General features: G+C 38.5%; 1 protein-coding gene across 1 annotated transcript in view; it reads right to left on the reverse strand.

Annotated features, from left to right (window-relative positions):
- Positions 1-222: 222 nt before the first annotated feature.
- DNAH5 (dynein axonemal heavy chain 5) overlaps positions 223-18,912 on the reverse strand; it is a 276,356-nt gene continuing 257,666 nt past the window's right edge. The window contains exons 73-79 of the mRNA XM_060092732.1: positions 17,836-18,044; positions 16,989-17,192; positions 15,001-15,216; positions 13,071-13,283; positions 10,059-10,211; positions 9,164-9,395; positions 223-542 (exon numbers count right to left, since the gene is read on the reverse strand). Of these exons, the coding sequence (XP_059948715.1) occupies positions 391-542; positions 9,164-9,395; positions 10,059-10,211; positions 13,071-13,283; positions 15,001-15,216; positions 16,989-17,192; positions 17,836-18,044 (1,379 nt within the window). The 3' untranslated portion in view covers positions 223-390. The remainder of the gene's footprint in view (positions 543-9,163; positions 9,396-10,058; positions 10,212-13,070; positions 13,284-15,000; positions 15,217-16,988; positions 17,193-17,835; positions 18,045-18,912) is intronic.

The following is an 18,912-nucleotide window of genomic DNA, read 5'->3' on the forward strand; positions in this document are numbered from 1 at the left end:
ACTTGTCAAGATACCTTAGAGAATTGGGCTGTCACTAGAACCACCACATTAACAGAAGAATAATCCCTTCAAGGGAAATACCATCTGTTTAGCCTAGTCAGTCCTTGGAGTTGAAGGAAGAAGAAAATGTATTATTGTGGATTTGAGGGCCGCACTTCATTAGAAAGTTGTAAATTTTACTTTTAAATCACCAAATAAGTTTTCAGAAAAACACAGTGATTGGTCATGAACGATGAAACAGGCTAAATGTAATCAAGCATCCAGCTAGAGTAGGGAACAGTGATACAGCTCTCATTCCATGATCAACCTGATTTACACACTGTCCACACAGAAGAATAAGGTTATGGTACTTTAGATCCTGCATTTATTGTGTGAGAGACATGCCCCATGTTACTTGACATCACAGAGAAGGGCAACCCCACGGAGCACCCAGTGTTCGGGGGCCTGGGCCGTCCTGAGGTCCACAGCAGCGATGTAGTTCAGATCTGTTCGGACTGGCTTCTTGTAGATGGGACAGGAGTACAACCGAGGGTCTCTTATAGCTACAAAAAAAAATCATAAAAACAACCTTGGTGAATTTCTAATTTAAGCAGCGCCAAACCCAAACAGAGTGCAGAGTCAAATCTGTGTGCTCTGAAGGTCATTCCAAAGAGAGATGGGTTTAGTAGAATGAGGGAAATTCTTCCTGAGGTCAGATAATCCCTAGATGCAAAGCAGAGGCTACCACAGGTTTCCAGTGGGTGTGACAAGACACCCAGACGTCCTCACATTTACCCCATTCACTCCTTGTCACATGTCCTTGACATGAACCCCTGCCCATGTGACATGACCCATTGCTTCCTCCCTCTCCTTTCCACCTGTCAATTCAACACCCCTCCTCCACCCTGTCCCCTGTACTTCCCCACCAAATCTTGTGCCCACACACCCTCTCTATATTTCCCTTGTGACTTGCCTTTGTCTTTTAATCAGACATCCAGCACCAATGCTCACTCTTATTTCACTATTATTATTGCAAAATCCCATCTTCAACCCTCTGTGCCATAGTCCAAACCACATTTGAAATCACAGGACAGAGAATGTTCCCTACCCCTACCAGGTGTGTGAGTTCTCCATGTGCGTAGAGACATAAAAATGGCAGGGAAGCAGAGAACCATGCCACCGTTGAGCTCGCTAAGATTCAATCTACCTTTTTGGAGTACATGAACAGATGGAGTCTCCAAAATCACATATGCAATGAAAGACAATCTGTGTGCCCCTTCTTCAAAGGTCTTCTCTTATGCATCTTGTCCAGCCTTGGCATCCCCATATTGAGGACAGATGCAGGTCTTGCGGGGCCTCAAACTTACACAGTTTGGGGGGAGGGGCTTCTTTTAAGAAAAAAAAAAGTATAATTTGCAAATATAAAATTAAGCTTTGGAAGGAGCCTCTGCACTGAGCAGCCGTAGAGTTTAAGCTTCACCTGCTTCTTGTTAAATCCACTCTATCTATAGTAGTTTATTTGCACATCTTGTAACACCCATCTCGGGAAGCAGTATATTATTTCCTCTTCTCTCCCAGACTATAAATTATTTCAGGACAAAAGTTGTGTCTGCACTCATCCGTGTACCTCTCTGGAAGGCCAATATTATAAATGACCCTCACATAATTATTGAGATGAAAACACACTTAACTAAGAGGATAACTTTGCTTTGGTGAATTAGTGTAACAAACATGTAACTCTCAAAATGCAATATTAATATATTAATGATATTGAATTTATTTCCCCAAGCTAACTTACTCAATAATTTAGCTTTTCCTAACACATCAAAAAAGTAAGGCACTATCAGAAATTAAAGTCTCATTTTTTGACCCAAAAAAACCTTCAACCTGCTGTGCCATGTGTTTTTATACCTCCAGTAAATTTAATTAATTTTATTGGAAGAAGTTAAATATTTGAATATGATAATATTATACAAAAGTTTCCATATAAAATAATCTAAAGCTGTAATTCTTAACCAGGTGTGATTTTTACCAGGGGACATTTGCCAATATCTAGAGACATTTTTAGTTACTACAACTGGGAAGGTGCTACTGGCAACAAGTAGGTCGAGGCCAGGAATGCTGCTAACATCCTATAATGCACAAGACAGCCCCTCACAACAAGAGTTATCTGGACCAAAACTGTCAATAATACAAAGGTTGAGAAATGCTGTTCTAATACATTAATATGTATAATATAATTAATAAGAACCTGCTGTATAATAAATAAATTAATTTAATTAAATTTTTAAAAAATAAAGTATTTAAATATTAAAAAAAAACAAAGATGGTTCAATGTCAGAAAATCTACCCATGTAATTCACCACATTACACAACTAAGATAGGAGATATGATTATCTCAATGTAGAAAAAATCGTTTAATAAAGTTCAGTACAATTTATAATTAAAAATTCTGAGCAAACCAGGAATAAAAAGGAACTTCCTAAACTTAGTAAAGGTTATAATATTAAAATTTATAGCATATAATATACTTAGAGAAATTTTACATGGATTTTCTTGAGGCTCAGAAACAATTTTGATCAAGAACATTAAGGAGAGAAAAATAAATAAAATTGGTAAGAATTAGAAGAGCAGAGAATCAACTATGATAATTTGTAAATGATATGACATCTCCCTAGAAAAACAAAATCAACAAACTTTTAGAACAATTAAGAATCTTCACCAACTAGTAAGGATCTTGCTGGATTCAAGATCAACCTGTGCTGGCAATTGCCAACTAAAAGTTTTAATAAAAAATAGGATACAGTTTTTAATTTTGACAAAACCATAAAGTATCAGGGAATTAACCAAGAGATCTGTATAGAAAATACTTTAATAAAAGATATAATAAGGATGATCTGAAAACATTTAAAAATAAATAAAACAAAGTCACAGATATTTTACAGTACTTTAAAATTATGTATTTACTTAATCCCATGAAGTTAATTATTAGAAACCATCTAAATTAATGTAACACCTAATTTTAAGTCTAGTTGCTATTTTTTAATTACCATAAGAATGTCATTAGTGATAATAATTAGGCAAACACAAAAAAATCTGATTAAATAAATGAATGACAGTGAATTTGAGGAGTGCAGTTAATGCTAACTACACTGATATATTTAAACCCTTTAATCCTAAGATCTGAACATATAACAAATATTTAACTAATCGTTCTTCTTGATGCACACTTGACCAACAATCATTTTATAAATCTTGACATAAGCCCTTGGAGTTTTACATTTGAATCAAGTGATAATTATAATAATTGCACCTTGGAAGTATTCGATTACTTGGGTTTTCATCCCAAAAGAAAAATAGAATTGGAAAAAATAGCATTCTTTTCAAGAAGCAGTAAAAAAAAAAAGCAATTCTCTGAAATATTTATCCAATTTTATTTATTTTTAATTGCTTCAGAAGGGAAGGAGCCCACACCAAGTCACAGCATGCAGCAACCTTCTGCAGCAGGATTACTGAAAATATAATTTCATGGTAAAAGTGCTGACAGATGCTAAACAGCACATAAAGAGATGATTTGAAACCATTACCTCTGGTTAGACAAATAACTTTGAAGACAAAAATAAACATGCTAAGTAGGTAGAACAAATTAGCTAAATATGTTTAAAGCCTTGGGGCTCCAGAAGGAGGAGAAGAGAGAATCTAAACTGGTGAGCTATGTGCTTTAGTATGCTAAAGGTTTTAATAAAACGCCTTGAGGAAATTTCATTTTCTAGCTCTATAACTTCCCTCTCTAGCCTACATTTTTCATCCAAATGTAAGTATATCATTACATCATATATTCCTTCTAATATCCAAAATAACCAAGTTACATAGAGATTCCTTATGTCATTCCTTTATTTAGTCCCTCTTTTGCTAATAACATTTAGGTTATTAAACAGTGCACTCTTTCATGTGTTATTTCTTTTAATCCTTCAACAAGCATGAGAGTTATCATATTAATAATAATAATTTTTTATTGTTATCTATTGTATGCTAATTATGTGCTGGACATCGTCAGTTTAATTCTCTCAACAGCCCAATGAGATGGGTACCATGATTGAGTCCATTTTACAGATGAGAAAACTGGAAGAACATAAGGAGGTGAGTTACTTATCCAAGGTTGCAGAGCTGTAGGTGATGAGTCAAACCTGGCCAGAATGGATCCAGAGCCTAAGCTCTTAATCTCAGCAATAGGATGACGTACTATGCATATGTGTCTCCATATCTTTGCAGAAATATGTACATGTGGACCAGAGATAACTAGATACCTGACTTCAACTTGTGGCACAGCTGAGACTCCTCCAAAGCTACAAGACTAACTGCTAAGGTGATAAAGCCATGAAAGCACCCCAAATATCCAGGCTTCTGGCTCACTGCCTTTTACTTGAGGACATGTGTCCCCCTATGGGGCAGGGAGGTGACCACCTTAACCATCAGCATGGGGAGAGGAGGCCACAGGGGGTGACAGCTCTCATCTGCATAGGGCAGAGGCCTTTACTGTGTCTACGTCACCAGGTACCTGAGAAATATTAATACATGACTTCCAAATGCAAGGAAACCATCCTCATTTCCAATTTAGCCTTTATTTTCCAGCTTCATCCCTAAATGCAGAGTCTTGGGTAGAACACTACCACAAGAATTCCCAGAGATTTGCATTCATCCCACAACAGACAAACGTGATTCTGATAGCAGCTTTGGTAGCCAGGAATCATAGGCAAATTACCTAATATCTCTAAACCTTCATTTCCCCATCTGCAAAATCGTCATGATACATCTTACAGAGTTGTTGTAAAGACTAAATAAGTTAATATATGTGAATGTCTGGCATTGTATAATGCTTGCAATGCAGTAGATGCCCAAGATGTGTTAGATTTCTCCCCTCTCTCCCTGTACACACACACACACACACACACACAAACACACATACGCACATGCACATATACACTTACCTTTTCACTAAAACAAATTCCCCAGTCTCAGGTTCCCCATGACTTTAACAGGGTTCAGGTTTACAAACTGAAAGTGGCTTAAACGCTGCGCTCAGGAGTTAGGAGGTCTCCAGCTCTGGGTCGCTGCGCGGGGCTATTCCCACCCCTGGCCCACAACTGCACAGTGTTGGATCAGGGTGGGTCCTAGGGCATTCTTAGAAACACTTTTCCTCTAGCAGGAAATAGTCTCATTAGCTGCAGGGACCCTGAGATTCTTCACAGCTTAGTGACCAGAGATACATGTAAGTCTTGCTTTGTTCCCCCAAAATTCTAACCACTGCTTTCCCATCACATGCGCTTCAGCACCAAAGCTATTAGAAGCATCACTCTCTCTCTATAGCTGCCTCTTTTCAACTTCTTTTGAGAACAGAGGATCTACAGTGGGTACGGGTGGCTTTACTCTCTTGGAGTATTTTGTACTATTTGGGTGACTCTCCTGTGACAAGAAATATAAATAAAATAAACATTTGGGGATATAGCTCAATATATCAATATATCAATTTTGATATATTGATAAACTCAATTTTTAGCTTTGAAACAAATACCTAGAATTCCTTTTAAAAAACAAATAAACCAGTCTTATATGTAAAATTCAATGGTGAATTATTTAAACTGAAATTGCCCTTCCTATTAACATAAAAAACAATCCATTACAAGAATTTTAATTTTAAAACAGTACACTTTTGGAGTGTCCTCTAGCCATTAATGATGTTAAACCTCTTTAGCTCAATTAGCGTCCTATTTAGTCATCAAAATTGAATGAAAATTAGATTTACAATATGAAAAGAGCAATGGAATGTTAGTTTTCTATCACGAACAAAACACCTCTTCAACCACAAAGCTATTTGGCAAAAAGTTTCCACCAACTTCTACTGAAGCCAAAAAAAGAATAAAAAATTATAGTTTTCCTTTACTTTTTTCTTAGTACGTTGAAATTAGTGAGTCACTTTTTCCTTTGCTTATTTTTATTTCCTCCCTAACCCTACAGGTAACGAGCATCACCGCTGACTAAAGCCCAGCAGCATGAGTACAGTTCTTCCATACCAACGTATTCTTAAATCATAAAGGATTGCTTGTATTATAAATTTATTGCTTTATTACTATGCTGCTGAGATGTTCAATGTCATGTGGCAATGGATTTTTACAATTTAGTCACACGAAATAAAGTAACACTTAACTGAATGTGAGAAAGATTTTTCTTTCACTTCATAAGGGAAACATTTTTCCAACAATGTTGACTAGATGCAACAAAATTTCTAAAACATTACTTTTGGCTAAAAAAACATTTGAGTGATTATTATTTCTATAAAATAATCACTGTCCTGGGACTTCACACGACCGTAAGGATTAATGAACATGAAGCCACAGGCAGTGTGTTTGCCGAAGCCCAGGCAGACACATGGATAATTTCAGATGCAGCTACAGCATAATGAGCGACACCCTGTACCAAGAGGGATGCTGAGCACCCTTACGTCTCTCTTCTGATGCTCAGCTCTCTTCATGGGCTCCCCTTCCTTCACACACTGTCTTTCTGTTCCTCAAACACAGCACATGCGTTGCTACCTCTTGCCTCTGCATGCTTGCCTTTGCCCCACGGATACTAGTCCAATGTTCAATGTTCTCTCCTCAGCAAAGCCTTCCCTGAACCCCTGAATTCTCTCACTCCCTGACACACCATGTGTATGTGTTCTTTACAGAAACAAGAACTATCTGAAATCAGTATGTTCATTTACACTTGATCCTCAATATTCCTGAGACTTACGTATCTAAAATCTCACGGAGTCTGAATTACCGATGGCCGCTCGGGGAAATACAGGGTCAGGTTCCTGCAAGCCTCTGGTCACAGCATTTCCATCAGCCCATCAATACGTAACCTTGTTTTATGTGTGTTTCTGTTTAAAGTTACCTTATTAATATACACTGTTGATTCATTCACAATGAACTCAAGGTCAACAGCACTATGACTCATGCCTGATCAGAGCATGTCTAACACACATGTTTCCTCCATAAGGCACATCACCGCCTTCTTGCGCTCAGGGACACTAGACAACACTTCAGCACTACACACTGGGGCCATTTTCAACAATGAAAAGTAGAAAAATGTGAAAAACATAGCACAAAATAGACCATGGAAAGGACACTCGTTTACGGTATGAGCTGAAACAAGAAGCAGGGCATGGGCTTGTTCAACCTCAACTAGGAACACTCATGTCAGGAGACACAAATGTTTCACTGCTTTGTACATGTCCATGAAAGACTGTGAAAGTGCCACAAGCATTGACATCGGGGTCACAAATAAATTTTAGAGTGTAGGCAAAATCGTACAGAATCCTTGCATAACAAGGATTGACTATATTTGCTTCTTTTTTTTTTTTTTTTTTTTGCTGTACGCGGGCCTCTCACTGCTGTGGCCTCTCCCGTTGCGGAGCACAGGCTCCGGACACACAGGCTCCGCGGCCATGGCTCGCGGGCCCAGCCGCTCCGCGGCATGTGGGATCTTCCGGGATCGGGGCACGAACCCGTGTCCCCTGCATCAGCAGGCGGACTCTCAACCACTGCGCCACCAGGGAAGCCCTATATTTGCTTCTTTTTTCAGTTACCTTCCCTCTTTGAGACTGAGCTCCTTGCAAAAGGGGATTCTGCTTGGCCTTTTCTCATTGTTGCACCCCCAGCAATAGGGTAGTGTGTGTCAGATGGTCAACACCAGATAAATATTAAATGGATGACCCAGTGAGCCAAAGCTCTTCCCCTCTGCCAAGAAAAGTCTAACTCTAATGCCCTCTCATGCTCACCCTTACCCTCCAAAACTCATCTCAGAAGCACTCTCCACCAACCTCCCAGGCCTAGCTATGCTCTACTTCTAGATTCCCTGACCATCCTGACAGTATCTCTATCATAACATGTGTCAAATTCTACTTAAATTATTTATTTACTTATCAGGCTCCCTCACCAGACTGTGAGTCCCTTGTGGGTGTGATCTGATTCATAATTATCTTTGTCTCTGGCAAGTAAGCTTGTGGCTGATATAATTAGTCATGCAGCAAACATCAATATTTGCCTAAAAAATACTCAAAATTTGTACACTCTCTTCCCTTGACATATATTTACAAATGTGGTACTTATCTAAGGGATGGAGGTACTAAAAGCTCTCTTTTAAAGAGAGATTGTTTTCTCCCTTGCTTGTTTAAAGAAAAATCTTTTGTTCTTCTGTTGTAAAATTAGTACTTCCTTGGGATCCACTATCCTGGCTACCTCTTGAGTTTATGGCTTATGGTGATCATCTCACTATGTATATGTATATCAAATCATCATGTTACACACCTTAAATATATGCAATTTTTATTTAAAAAGGAAAATAAATAAATTTTTTAAAAAATAAAAAGAACAGGGAATCTCCTCATATGGTGAATGGTGGTTACTGCTGAGGAGATGTTAGCTGAATGAAATGCAACAACAAAAACCTCTAGAAAACATCAAGCCAACAATGGAAAATAGTTTAGGTGTTTTTAGCCTTGTCAAACAGAGCTTTGATAACTTTGTCAAAGTATTCTTCTTTGACATGTGTGTTTCATAGAAGTGTTATCACATTCATAGGCTGATATGTGAACCCAGCGTTTTACCATTAGCTACTGGATTAAGCTGAATGTCCCTGAATTCAAACTGGATTTCACAACCTGGCTTAAATCTCCAAGCTGGTGGAGACACCACCTCCCGTAGCCCTGTGCACTCCTACCTGGAAGGCCTTCTTTCCACTACTTCCTTCCTCATCATCCAAGCTCCATCTATCCTTCCCAGCCCATCCAGACCCAACTGCCCCTAAGATCCAGCCCCTAACTATTTCCTCCCACTGTTATCTCACCCTCCTTTCTCACCACTTATTTACTATTCCAAACACCTGTTTCTTATCTCATTAGCGAATGCTATTTTATCTGCATTATTAGATAGGCAAGAACTATCTAGAACCATTGCCTCCCAGGAGCATTCAAGAAAGAGTCCAGCAGTCAGTCAGTACTCACTAAACACAGGTATGAATGTGAAGCCACTTGATAACATAGTATAATCCTTATCACATGATAACAAAAATAACGATATCCTGTGTTTATAACATCATCCAACCTGATAATACCAACCATCCCTCAATGCGCAAGACAACTTACTGTTGTTTTGGGCGTAAATTCTTATGACAGGCATTAACTCGAAGAGCACTTTTGGTTTGGACTCGATGAGTTTCATGGTCCTCTTGTCCCAGCCAGCGCCTTCAAGATACAAGCCGTAGACGTAGACACCCTCTGTGGGAGGGGCAGAAATGTCATCCTTCATCCACTTGGTGACTTCGTTGCAGAGCACCATATTGTCCAGAGCCCAGCCTTCGTTGGCCCGAGTCATTTCCTACTCAGGGCAAGAGCAAAGGCAAAGGATGAATGAAATCAGCAACTAGAGGTTTGTCTTAATATAAAGAGCATTTATCGTGATGACAGTGTAGCCCCAAATTATCCAGATTCAAAGAAGGAAGGATAGTATTTAAAGAGTTTTAAAAGATTCTCTTATAAGCAATACCCATGTCCTAATTTAACCCCTTGTACTTTAAAAGAAATATCAAATCAAATCAAATATAACAATAACAAATATTTTGAAATCCCAGCTAGCAGACTGAGAACAAGCGGGATTTATGTTCAGGACAAAGTAACTGCTGGTGTCAAAAAGAGACAATCATTCTCTGTCTTATTCGACTCTTTAAAACTATAATGAGGGGATTCCCTGGTGGCGCAGTGGTTGAGAGTCCGCCTGCAGATGCAGGGGACACGGGTTTGTGCCCCGGTCCGGGAAGATCCCACATGCCGTGGAGCGGCTGAGCCCGTGAGCCATGGCCGCTGAGCCTGTGCATCCGGAATCTGTGCTCCACAACGGGAGAGGCCACAACAGTGAGAGGGCCGTGTACCACAAAAACAAACAAACAAACAAACAAACAAAAAAAAAAGAACTATTATGAAAGAAGAAACCCTGGTAGAGGAAAATTATAATAACACAACAAGTGAAAATCAGAGCTATTACCTGTCGCATTGCAGTTAAAAATCCTTGGGGGTTAAAAAAGCCTGTAATCCAGAAGCAGTGGGGCCGGTCATTGAAAATCCAAGAGGTAAACTGGCAGTTTCTTTCAATAAGCTCAGTAAACCAGAAACCCAACGTACTTGAAACCCAAGATTCCTGAAATGCATACATTAAACCATGAATTGATACAGGTTTAATTCTGCTGTGTAACTAGCTACGTTCACAGAAGAAAACAGTGGTGAAATAACAATTTCACTCTTAGAATTTAGAAGTCCTTAAGACATAAATTTTCCTTGGGTTGACATTTAAGTTTTCAAATTATTCTTCCTCCCTAATGATATATGATAGAATCAGCTAGTCATCACGTGGGTTTCAGATCAACCCAGTTCAGCACACTGTTCAAGTCATCTGTTTTCAGTAGAATCTCCTTCCACATACAAATAGAGTCATGACCAATTCTGCCATAAAGCAATTAAAACAATTAATTGAATTAAATTTAACAGGTTTCAACTATTTTTCCTTAGGCTACATTTTCAGTAGATACATTATAAAATAAGATTTCTATTTATATAAATGTGCTCATGGCCTCATCAGCACTTTAGAATATATTTTGTGAATGATAAATCATAGAAGCCTTTCTCCACTTATTTTTTTATGAGGCAAACGACAGTTATTCTCTGAAGTCTTTGTCCCTTAGACTGTACTGTTATTTCCTCTGATGAAGGGGTAGACATGGAAACACAGGTCTCTTTACCACAAACAAATTAACTGCATTCACTGCCTGTAACGTTCTGCCTGAATTCATGTGTGGAACTCCTATTACTACAGTTGGCATGGGAGTGTCATTAACGTTATCAGCAGCCACACTGGAAGGTATCTCCAAATCATAGTTTATAACATTTTACTGTAACTGCAATATTTTATGTGCGAATAAATGTAGTGATCAACCTGGATAGATAAACTACTTGAATTTCAAATAGCTTAAGAATTGATATGACTATTTTTCAAGAGACAGTGAGATTCCCAAAGACTGATAATAAGTAGAATAAAAACCTGTATAAAATGATTTTAAGTTAAAAATGAGGTAACTCACTCTATCACATCTTTATAGATGTGTTAACTGAAAGACGTGTGTGTGTATGACATTTGATCTGAGGGCACAGGGACCCATTAACGAGGGGATGTCTCCAGGCAAGGATCCCTGTTCCAGAGCCTGCAGGTGCTGACAAAGCTGGGCGAGCTGTTTAGTGGAAAATGAGCCTGCAAGGGCCAGTGACCACGGAGGTTCTTTCTCTCTCACTGGAAATGAGAAGAGTGAACTCATACAGAAAACGCTCTGGCCTTGGCAATGAATCTTTTGAAGGTGAGGAGAGAAAGGAGTCTGGTCAAAGCTGATTCTGAGTTTCTAGGCTGCGTGACTAGAGGGATGGATGGTGGTTCACCAAATAAGATGGAGAAGACAGTAGAAGAACACTCCCCAGTTACCATATACTGCCTTTGGGACCCACTGCCTTGGAATCTGCCAAAGCCCTGGGTGAGATATCAGAGGCGCCTCACTAAGTGAATCTCTTCTGAGAGACTCTCAGTTCTAACCCCATCCTGTCTCACTATCCCATTTACCTGCAGTTCTAACCCCATCCTGTCTCACCATCCCATTTACCTGCAGAAGGTTCCAGTCACCCCAGGACCCAATATCGGCTCTATAAGTTGCCCTCCCTGGATAACCCTACCCTCCTGCCTCCCAAGTCGTTCCCCTGGACCCTCAGCATCTTCAGAGCCATGATCAGCAAACGCCTCTACAGAGACACTCAGGTACTCATTTTACTCTTCCAAGTAAAAAAAAAAAATTCTTAAAACCACATCTACCATACAAACTATTATATGTAGAATGGATAAACAACAGGTCCTACTGTATAGCACAGGGAACTATATTCAATATCCTGTAATAAACCATAATGGAAAAGAATTTTTTTAAAAAAACCCACATCTTGGTGCATATATATAATGGAATATTACTCAGCCATTAAAAAGAATGAAATAATGCCATTTGCAGCAACATGGATGGACCTAGAGATGATCAAATGAAGCCAAGTAAGTCAGAAAGAGAAAGACAAATACCATATATCACTTATATGTTGAATCTAAAATACAACACAAACAAACATACCTATGAACAGAAACAGATTCACAGACGTAGAGAACAGACATGCAGCTGCCAAGGGAGAGGGGCTGGAGGGGAAGGAGTGGGAGGTTGGGGTTAGCAGATGCAAACTATTACATATAGAATGGATAAACAACAAGGTCCTACTGTAGAGCACAGGGAACTATATTCAATAGATTGTGATAAACCATAATGGAAAAGAATATGAAACAGAATATATATGTATAACTGAGTCACTTTGCTGTGCAGCAGAAATTAACACAACATTGCAAACCAACGATACTTCAATAAAATTTAAAAAACCCACAGCTGTCATTTAGCACAATTAACAATACATAATCAATAAGCATACTGTTAAATTATTATCTTGTTATTTTGAGAGATACATACTCACATATTTACAGACAAAGCAAGGAAAAATGTGTCTCTTTGGTGTGACTTTTGATATCTGCTTGTGTCTAGGAACATTCCCTTCTATAAGACTAACATCATGAGCTTTGAAATCCATGAGCTTGGGTTTACATTCTGATTCTTAGACTTCTAAGGTGTGTGATCTGGGAAAAGATTTAACACCCCCCAACCTCAAGTTCCTCATCTGTAAACTAAGGGTAATAAATTGCAAGATTTAAATGAAACAGTGCATATAAATTGCCTAGCAGAGAACCTGAGATGTGGGAGATGCTAAATTATTTCCTTCCCTACCCACAATCCAAAAATACAGGGCTCTAAGGAGATTAGTCCCTAAGCCAAAGAACACTCTTAAGTACATTATTCTTACATGCTTTTCACTTGCCAATTACAACTATTCATAACAATAAAGTGATAAGGCAGAATAAGAGCTGAGTTAAACGTACTTTTTTCCACCGAGAAGGAATTCTGGCATCAAACATGCAATTCAGTGCATCTTGTAGATTTTCACTCATGATGATGGTGCCATCAATAGCAAGTTTTAGCTCTGTCAGGGTGCTTCGGACTAGGGTGAGTACCCTTTGCATTCTGTCTACCTCCTGCCTGAGGAAAATGTTCATCGGCTGGAATGGCCCCATCTTTTGCAGCCTCTCCTTTACCTGCCATGGAGACACCCAGCATGTGAAAAAGTAGACAGCTACTAACGTTATGTAACTGGTACCCTAGGGCTTTTGAAAGGGCCCCAAATTTTACAGTTCCATAAACAGTAAGCTTTTATTTTTTTTCACTGCCAGAAAACAAAGAAGAAATAAAGAAGAAACGTCTGTTAAATGACCAGTTGATTTTTCATCCCATGTGGGAGAAGACAGGCCTCCATAAATTCACAGAAGAATATACAATCCACGTCCACAAACATGTAGCCTTCCAAACAGCAACGGCACTTATTGGGAAATATTCACTACTGCCACTCCAAGACTTGCGAATACACACATGGACACACACAAGCAGATGTGTACACATACACAACAATTCTTAAGGCTGCCTCAAAAAAGTAGACTTCTGTTTTAAAAGCTTTCTGTTTTTTTCCATCAAAGCATCTATCCATCCACCCACCCATTCATTTCTATCTTACAAGTATTTATTCAGTCTTTTGTAGATCAGATATCATGCCACGTTGAGTTGCTTTATCCTAAGCAAATTTAGCAAAAGGAAGGTGTCTCTTCTAAACCCCATACTTGCCATGTTTATTTATGTAATTATTATTATATTTTTAAGGCATTTTTATTGCTTTATAAATATTTCAACCACTGTTAGACATGAATGACCGCTTTCCTGATACTATAATGAAAGGTGCTTACGAAAGCTGATAGCAGTATTGATTTCCTCTGAGCAAATGATCAGAGATTCTTCCAAGGGAAATGAGTCCCTTGGTGACAGTTCCTTGAGTTCAGACTGTAGTACTAGCATCCAAAATGGCCTGCTTGATGGAAAATAATAGGATGCTCAACTAACAAAATGCTGCAGACTTCCTTCTGAAAACCAGGTGGAAAGGACAATATATAAAGAAACACGGTGGTCTTGTGACAAAAATGTCACAAGGTTAGTCCAGGTCATCTCTTAAGACTACATGGATGGGACTTCCCTGGTGGTCCAGTGGTTAAGACTCAGCGCTTCCACTGCAGAGGGCATGGGTTCAATCCCTGGCTGGGGAACTAAGATCCCACATGCCGTGGGGTACAGCCAAAAAAAAAAAAAAAAAACAAAAAAACTGCATGGAAAGTAAGCCACTTACTTTTGCTTTTCTCAAAGACTTAAACATGTTATCAGGGTAAACCTTTTCACAATATTTGCTAAAATGTCAAAAAAAAATTAACTTTCACAATCATCAATTTTGCTTAGAAGTTACTTGTGTATTAAAAAGACACATCAATTTTCCAAACCCATGAGATGAAGAAGCACCAGAGTTAATGATATAACTATAGACTCCCTGAAATTAAGAAGGCCTGAATTACACAACATTTTTCTAAATAATCAATGCTTTACTCTAAGAATACATTTTTTTCCCTCTGAACAAATGACAATGTGAAGTGCCTCCAGGGAACGTTTTAGAAAAGCAATCCTAATCCATTGGTCCACACTTGTAATTTAATTATGAAGATTAATGTTCTCATCAGGTTTCTTTATTATTTCTCTTTTGAGATGATTACATTTATAAATTCAAACACTTCTTTTTCTGGTTCTTCAAGAAGTAAGTTTTTTAAATGATTTTTTTTAATTTCGGAAAAATTATTTTTGCCCTCCTCCCTTCGTCCTCACTCCCCCAACCAACCAGACACATCCACAGCTGACAGTTTTGTCAGGATGCCATCAACTCACTTCAAATGGACCATAGTCTGGGGGCAGCTTCTCTAGCATGTCATCAGCCAGCCGGGCCACCACCTCCTCCCGAGTCTCATCCCCTCCACCAGAGCTATTCTTGGGCTGGATGCCCAGAATGGTGTCCAGCACGTCCTTGGCCAGCTTGCTCTGGTAGGTGATGTCGGCATTGGGGTGCAGCCAGAACACCTCAGGGCTGTCGTAGGTGGGCAAGCTCTGAACAACACAGACTGTAAGCACAGACTGCTGACACAAGTACCAGTTAAATTACACTGTCTTAGCAAATAAACATGTTTTTATTAGGATAAGCATTTACATGATATGTCTTATTCATGGCAGGCTGCAACCTCAACAATTTCTCCAGGAAAGAATCAAATGTTGTCTTGAAAAACAATGAACATAATAGGCTCATGGTTCTTTAATATCTGCACTTCAAGCAAATTCAATCAAAAAGACACTATCTTGTTTTACAATATATTTGTAAGGTGGAAAGGGAACTATGGATTGGTATTTTGTTTTTTGAAGGTCTCGTCTAATTCAGACCAATTGTTTAAATAAATGGTGTACAACTAATTGTTACTAAAAATGACAGTTTATGGCCCAATAAGACTAGAGGTGGGAAATGTACTTTCCCAAGGAGAAGGACAAAGACTAAGAAAAACGAGAAATATTGAAAAAGCAACAAAGTTACAGAGAAAAACAGACAGCAAGAGACAATGAGAAGCAAAACTAGCAGGTAAATACTCCCCCAGCTACTTGAAAAAAAGAAAATTTACCTACAATTTGATGTATAATTTTATGTGTGAATCGTAACCTTACCTTTATTCATGGTTTCCCTCCCTTCTAGTCCATTATTTTATTCCTTTTTATGTAATGCCTTTTTATGAGCTACCTCAAATTCATTGTGAAATGAGGTGTATGTCAATAAATATAATGTGCAGGTATACCTAAATTTATACCTTCATAAGCATTCTCCTATTCAGTGCTAATGATTTAAAGATACATATAGTACAGTTAAGATAAATATATTTGTTGATTTGAATTAATAAAAGTGTAGGGGTGGTGATATATGATAAACTCACCACACATATATCACGGAACCTCTAAATATACTGATAAATTTAGCTCTTGGCGGGCTGTTGTGCTTTACTTTGTTCATCCTGAGATAAATCTTAGAGGCAAAAGAGATCACTAAATGATGATCTAATGAATTCAAGGTATTGAGACAGAAAATCTAGTTACCTGGAAGGACAAATCAGATTTTTTCCCAAATCTCCTGTCAAAATCCTATTCCTACTTAGAGCAGGGCTTCTCAGTTGGAGATGATTTTGCCCCCACTAGGCACATCTGGCAATGTCTGGAGACACTGTAGTTTGTCACAACTGGGTAGAGAGTGAAACTGGCATCTAGTGGGTAGAGGCGAGGGATGCTGCTAACCATTCTACACAGGTCAGTCCCCCACTCGAGGAAGTATCCAGCCCTGAATGTCAACAGAGCTGAGACTGAGAAAACCAGTCTTAGAGGAAGCTCTTCTACAGAGTGCATTCCTGAACATACTCATAAGCTGTCCATCAGGCCAGGATTAAGGAACAGATGTCACGGGATAAGGCAAGTGGATTGAAACAGAACAGATTGAGTCCAGAGGCTGCCTTTGGGTAGAGAGTGCCAGGGATTTGTGTAGGTTCCCTGGTTCTAAATCTGCCCAGTCTATCACCTCTCCAAAGAATATTCCTCACTGGGGCATTAAAAGGAGAGGAAAGAGGGGAATTCACATAAAACACACCCTCAGAACAAATATAAACAGTTTAATCATTAGGTGAATATAAACATATGAAGACAGCATCTGTGGTGCTTGGAACCTTCCATGTTCAGTATGCATCACCATTAAAATTCATTTTCAACGAAGTACAGACAGTATAAATAAATATCAAAAAAGTCAACTTGCTATAGATACTTGCTCTATACAAAAAATTCTGAAGATGACAAACCTGAATATACTGAAGATAGTTGTCCACCGTGCTGCATTTTGGAATATTATATCCTTGGTAAAAGCTAAAATCCGGTCCAAACATATTTTCACTGAACCAAACCTTAGCAAGTGTGTTCAACAACCTCTTGTCATAGTCATCAGTGACTCTGCCTCCGTACTGAATCTCTCCTATCATGTAGCGTACGGTGGTCCAGGAGACGCCCTGGGAAAATGTAGAGGATGATTGTGGACTTACTACTGTCTCACCCCCATTTTCCCTGCCAAGGGACACCCATGTCATCATTGTCATCAGTGTCATTTACTCATTCATTTATTCACTCTCCAGTAATGTGAAAAGTGCAGAAAGAAAGTTAAATAGGCAGACATGAGGGCTAACTCAAAGCTCGTGATCATGACTTGAAATAGATTCTCTTGGTGCATTCATATGTTTCTATACTTTGATTTCAATAGAAAAAGAATTGTTTATCTTTTGAGAATAGAGAGGCTGTTCTTTAAAAAGTACACACTCCAAAAGTAATCTAGACTCTAAATGTTTCATGTTTTAGGATTTTAAAAAACACACTTCTTCACCCATTCCCCCCTCCCTCCAATAGACCCCGTTAGGTTGTCTTCCTTGTAATGTCAACTTGTCCTTGAGAAGTAAAAACATAATCAAAATTTGTTCCTTTTTTTCCCTAAAATCAAGGGGCTAGTGTGACCCAAGCTGCTATGACTTAAAGAGAATGACTTTGCCAGCACAGAAAATCATCACTCTTACAGGATTTATGCCAAGGCTGGGCGGTCACGTTAGCTTAAGGACCCAAGTCCACGATCACCAGGGGCACGAAGCAGTGTGTGCACAGTACCTTTTTGAGATCCATGTCGTCTAAGTGGTTTTGGATGAACTGCACCGTGGCATTAAAGTCAGCTTGGTTAAATTCGTAAGGTATGTTCCACCCCAGGGGGCCGAACTTGCGCCTCTCCTGGACCGTGGAGTGCAGGAAAGCCACGGCATACAACATGGGTTTCCACTGGGCTACGGCGCTCACATCCAGCAGGTCTTGACTCACACCTGCTGTGGTCAGTTAGGTGAAAAACTATATCATCTCTCAAACATCTTTACTTTCTACTACTTTTATAAGCTATTAATTATTTTTGTAAATTCCTGATATTAAACTTCACTTATCTTGAATTACTCTTACCATATTCAAATGACAATTATAATTTAACTTTTGGATACCCAGAGGGCATTCCTCTCTGAAAAATATGCACAGAGATTTGAGGTGGTTGGGGGCTTGCTAACATGGATCAAGTTCTTGGCCAACCTAACAAGATAATGCAGGGATAAAACAGATGGAAGAATAGTGGCAGTAAAATAAATATTGCTGCTATCACTACAACTACTACTACTAATAATAATAATAATACCTATTACTAATACTACTACTAGGGGCATGTACAGAGGTTGCAATTGCTTCTATATACTCTTTTAACAATTTAATATTAATTAAAATCGTGTATATAGAAGCCCATTGCTACTGAAAAGTACAAACTATTAGATATAAAATAAGTTGCAAGGATATATTGTACAACACGGGGAATATAGGCAATATTTGATAATAACTACAAATAGAGTCTTTAAAAATTGTGAATCACTCTATTACACACCTGTAACATATAATATTGTACAGCAACTATATCTCAATTAAAAAGAATAATAAAATATAATAATAAAATAAAAAGGAAGCCCATTGCAACCTGAGTATGCTCCCCCAAAATAATTATGATTACTATATATGTACATATTAAATTGCATATATAATTATAAATGTTTTCACTTGAAATCTTTTTTTACTGACATCATCCTTCCACATCTATTTTACGGGCAAAAATTTGAGACTTGTTGACAACTCCAAAAAAATTTCTTTGTAGATTTTTTCAGA

This window comes from Mesoplodon densirostris, chromosome 3 (genome assembly GCF_025265405.1).
Source record: "Mesoplodon densirostris isolate mMesDen1 chromosome 3, mMesDen1 primary haplotype, whole genome shotgun sequence".
Lineage (NCBI taxonomy): Eukaryota > Metazoa > Chordata > Mammalia > Artiodactyla > Ziphiidae > Mesoplodon > Mesoplodon densirostris.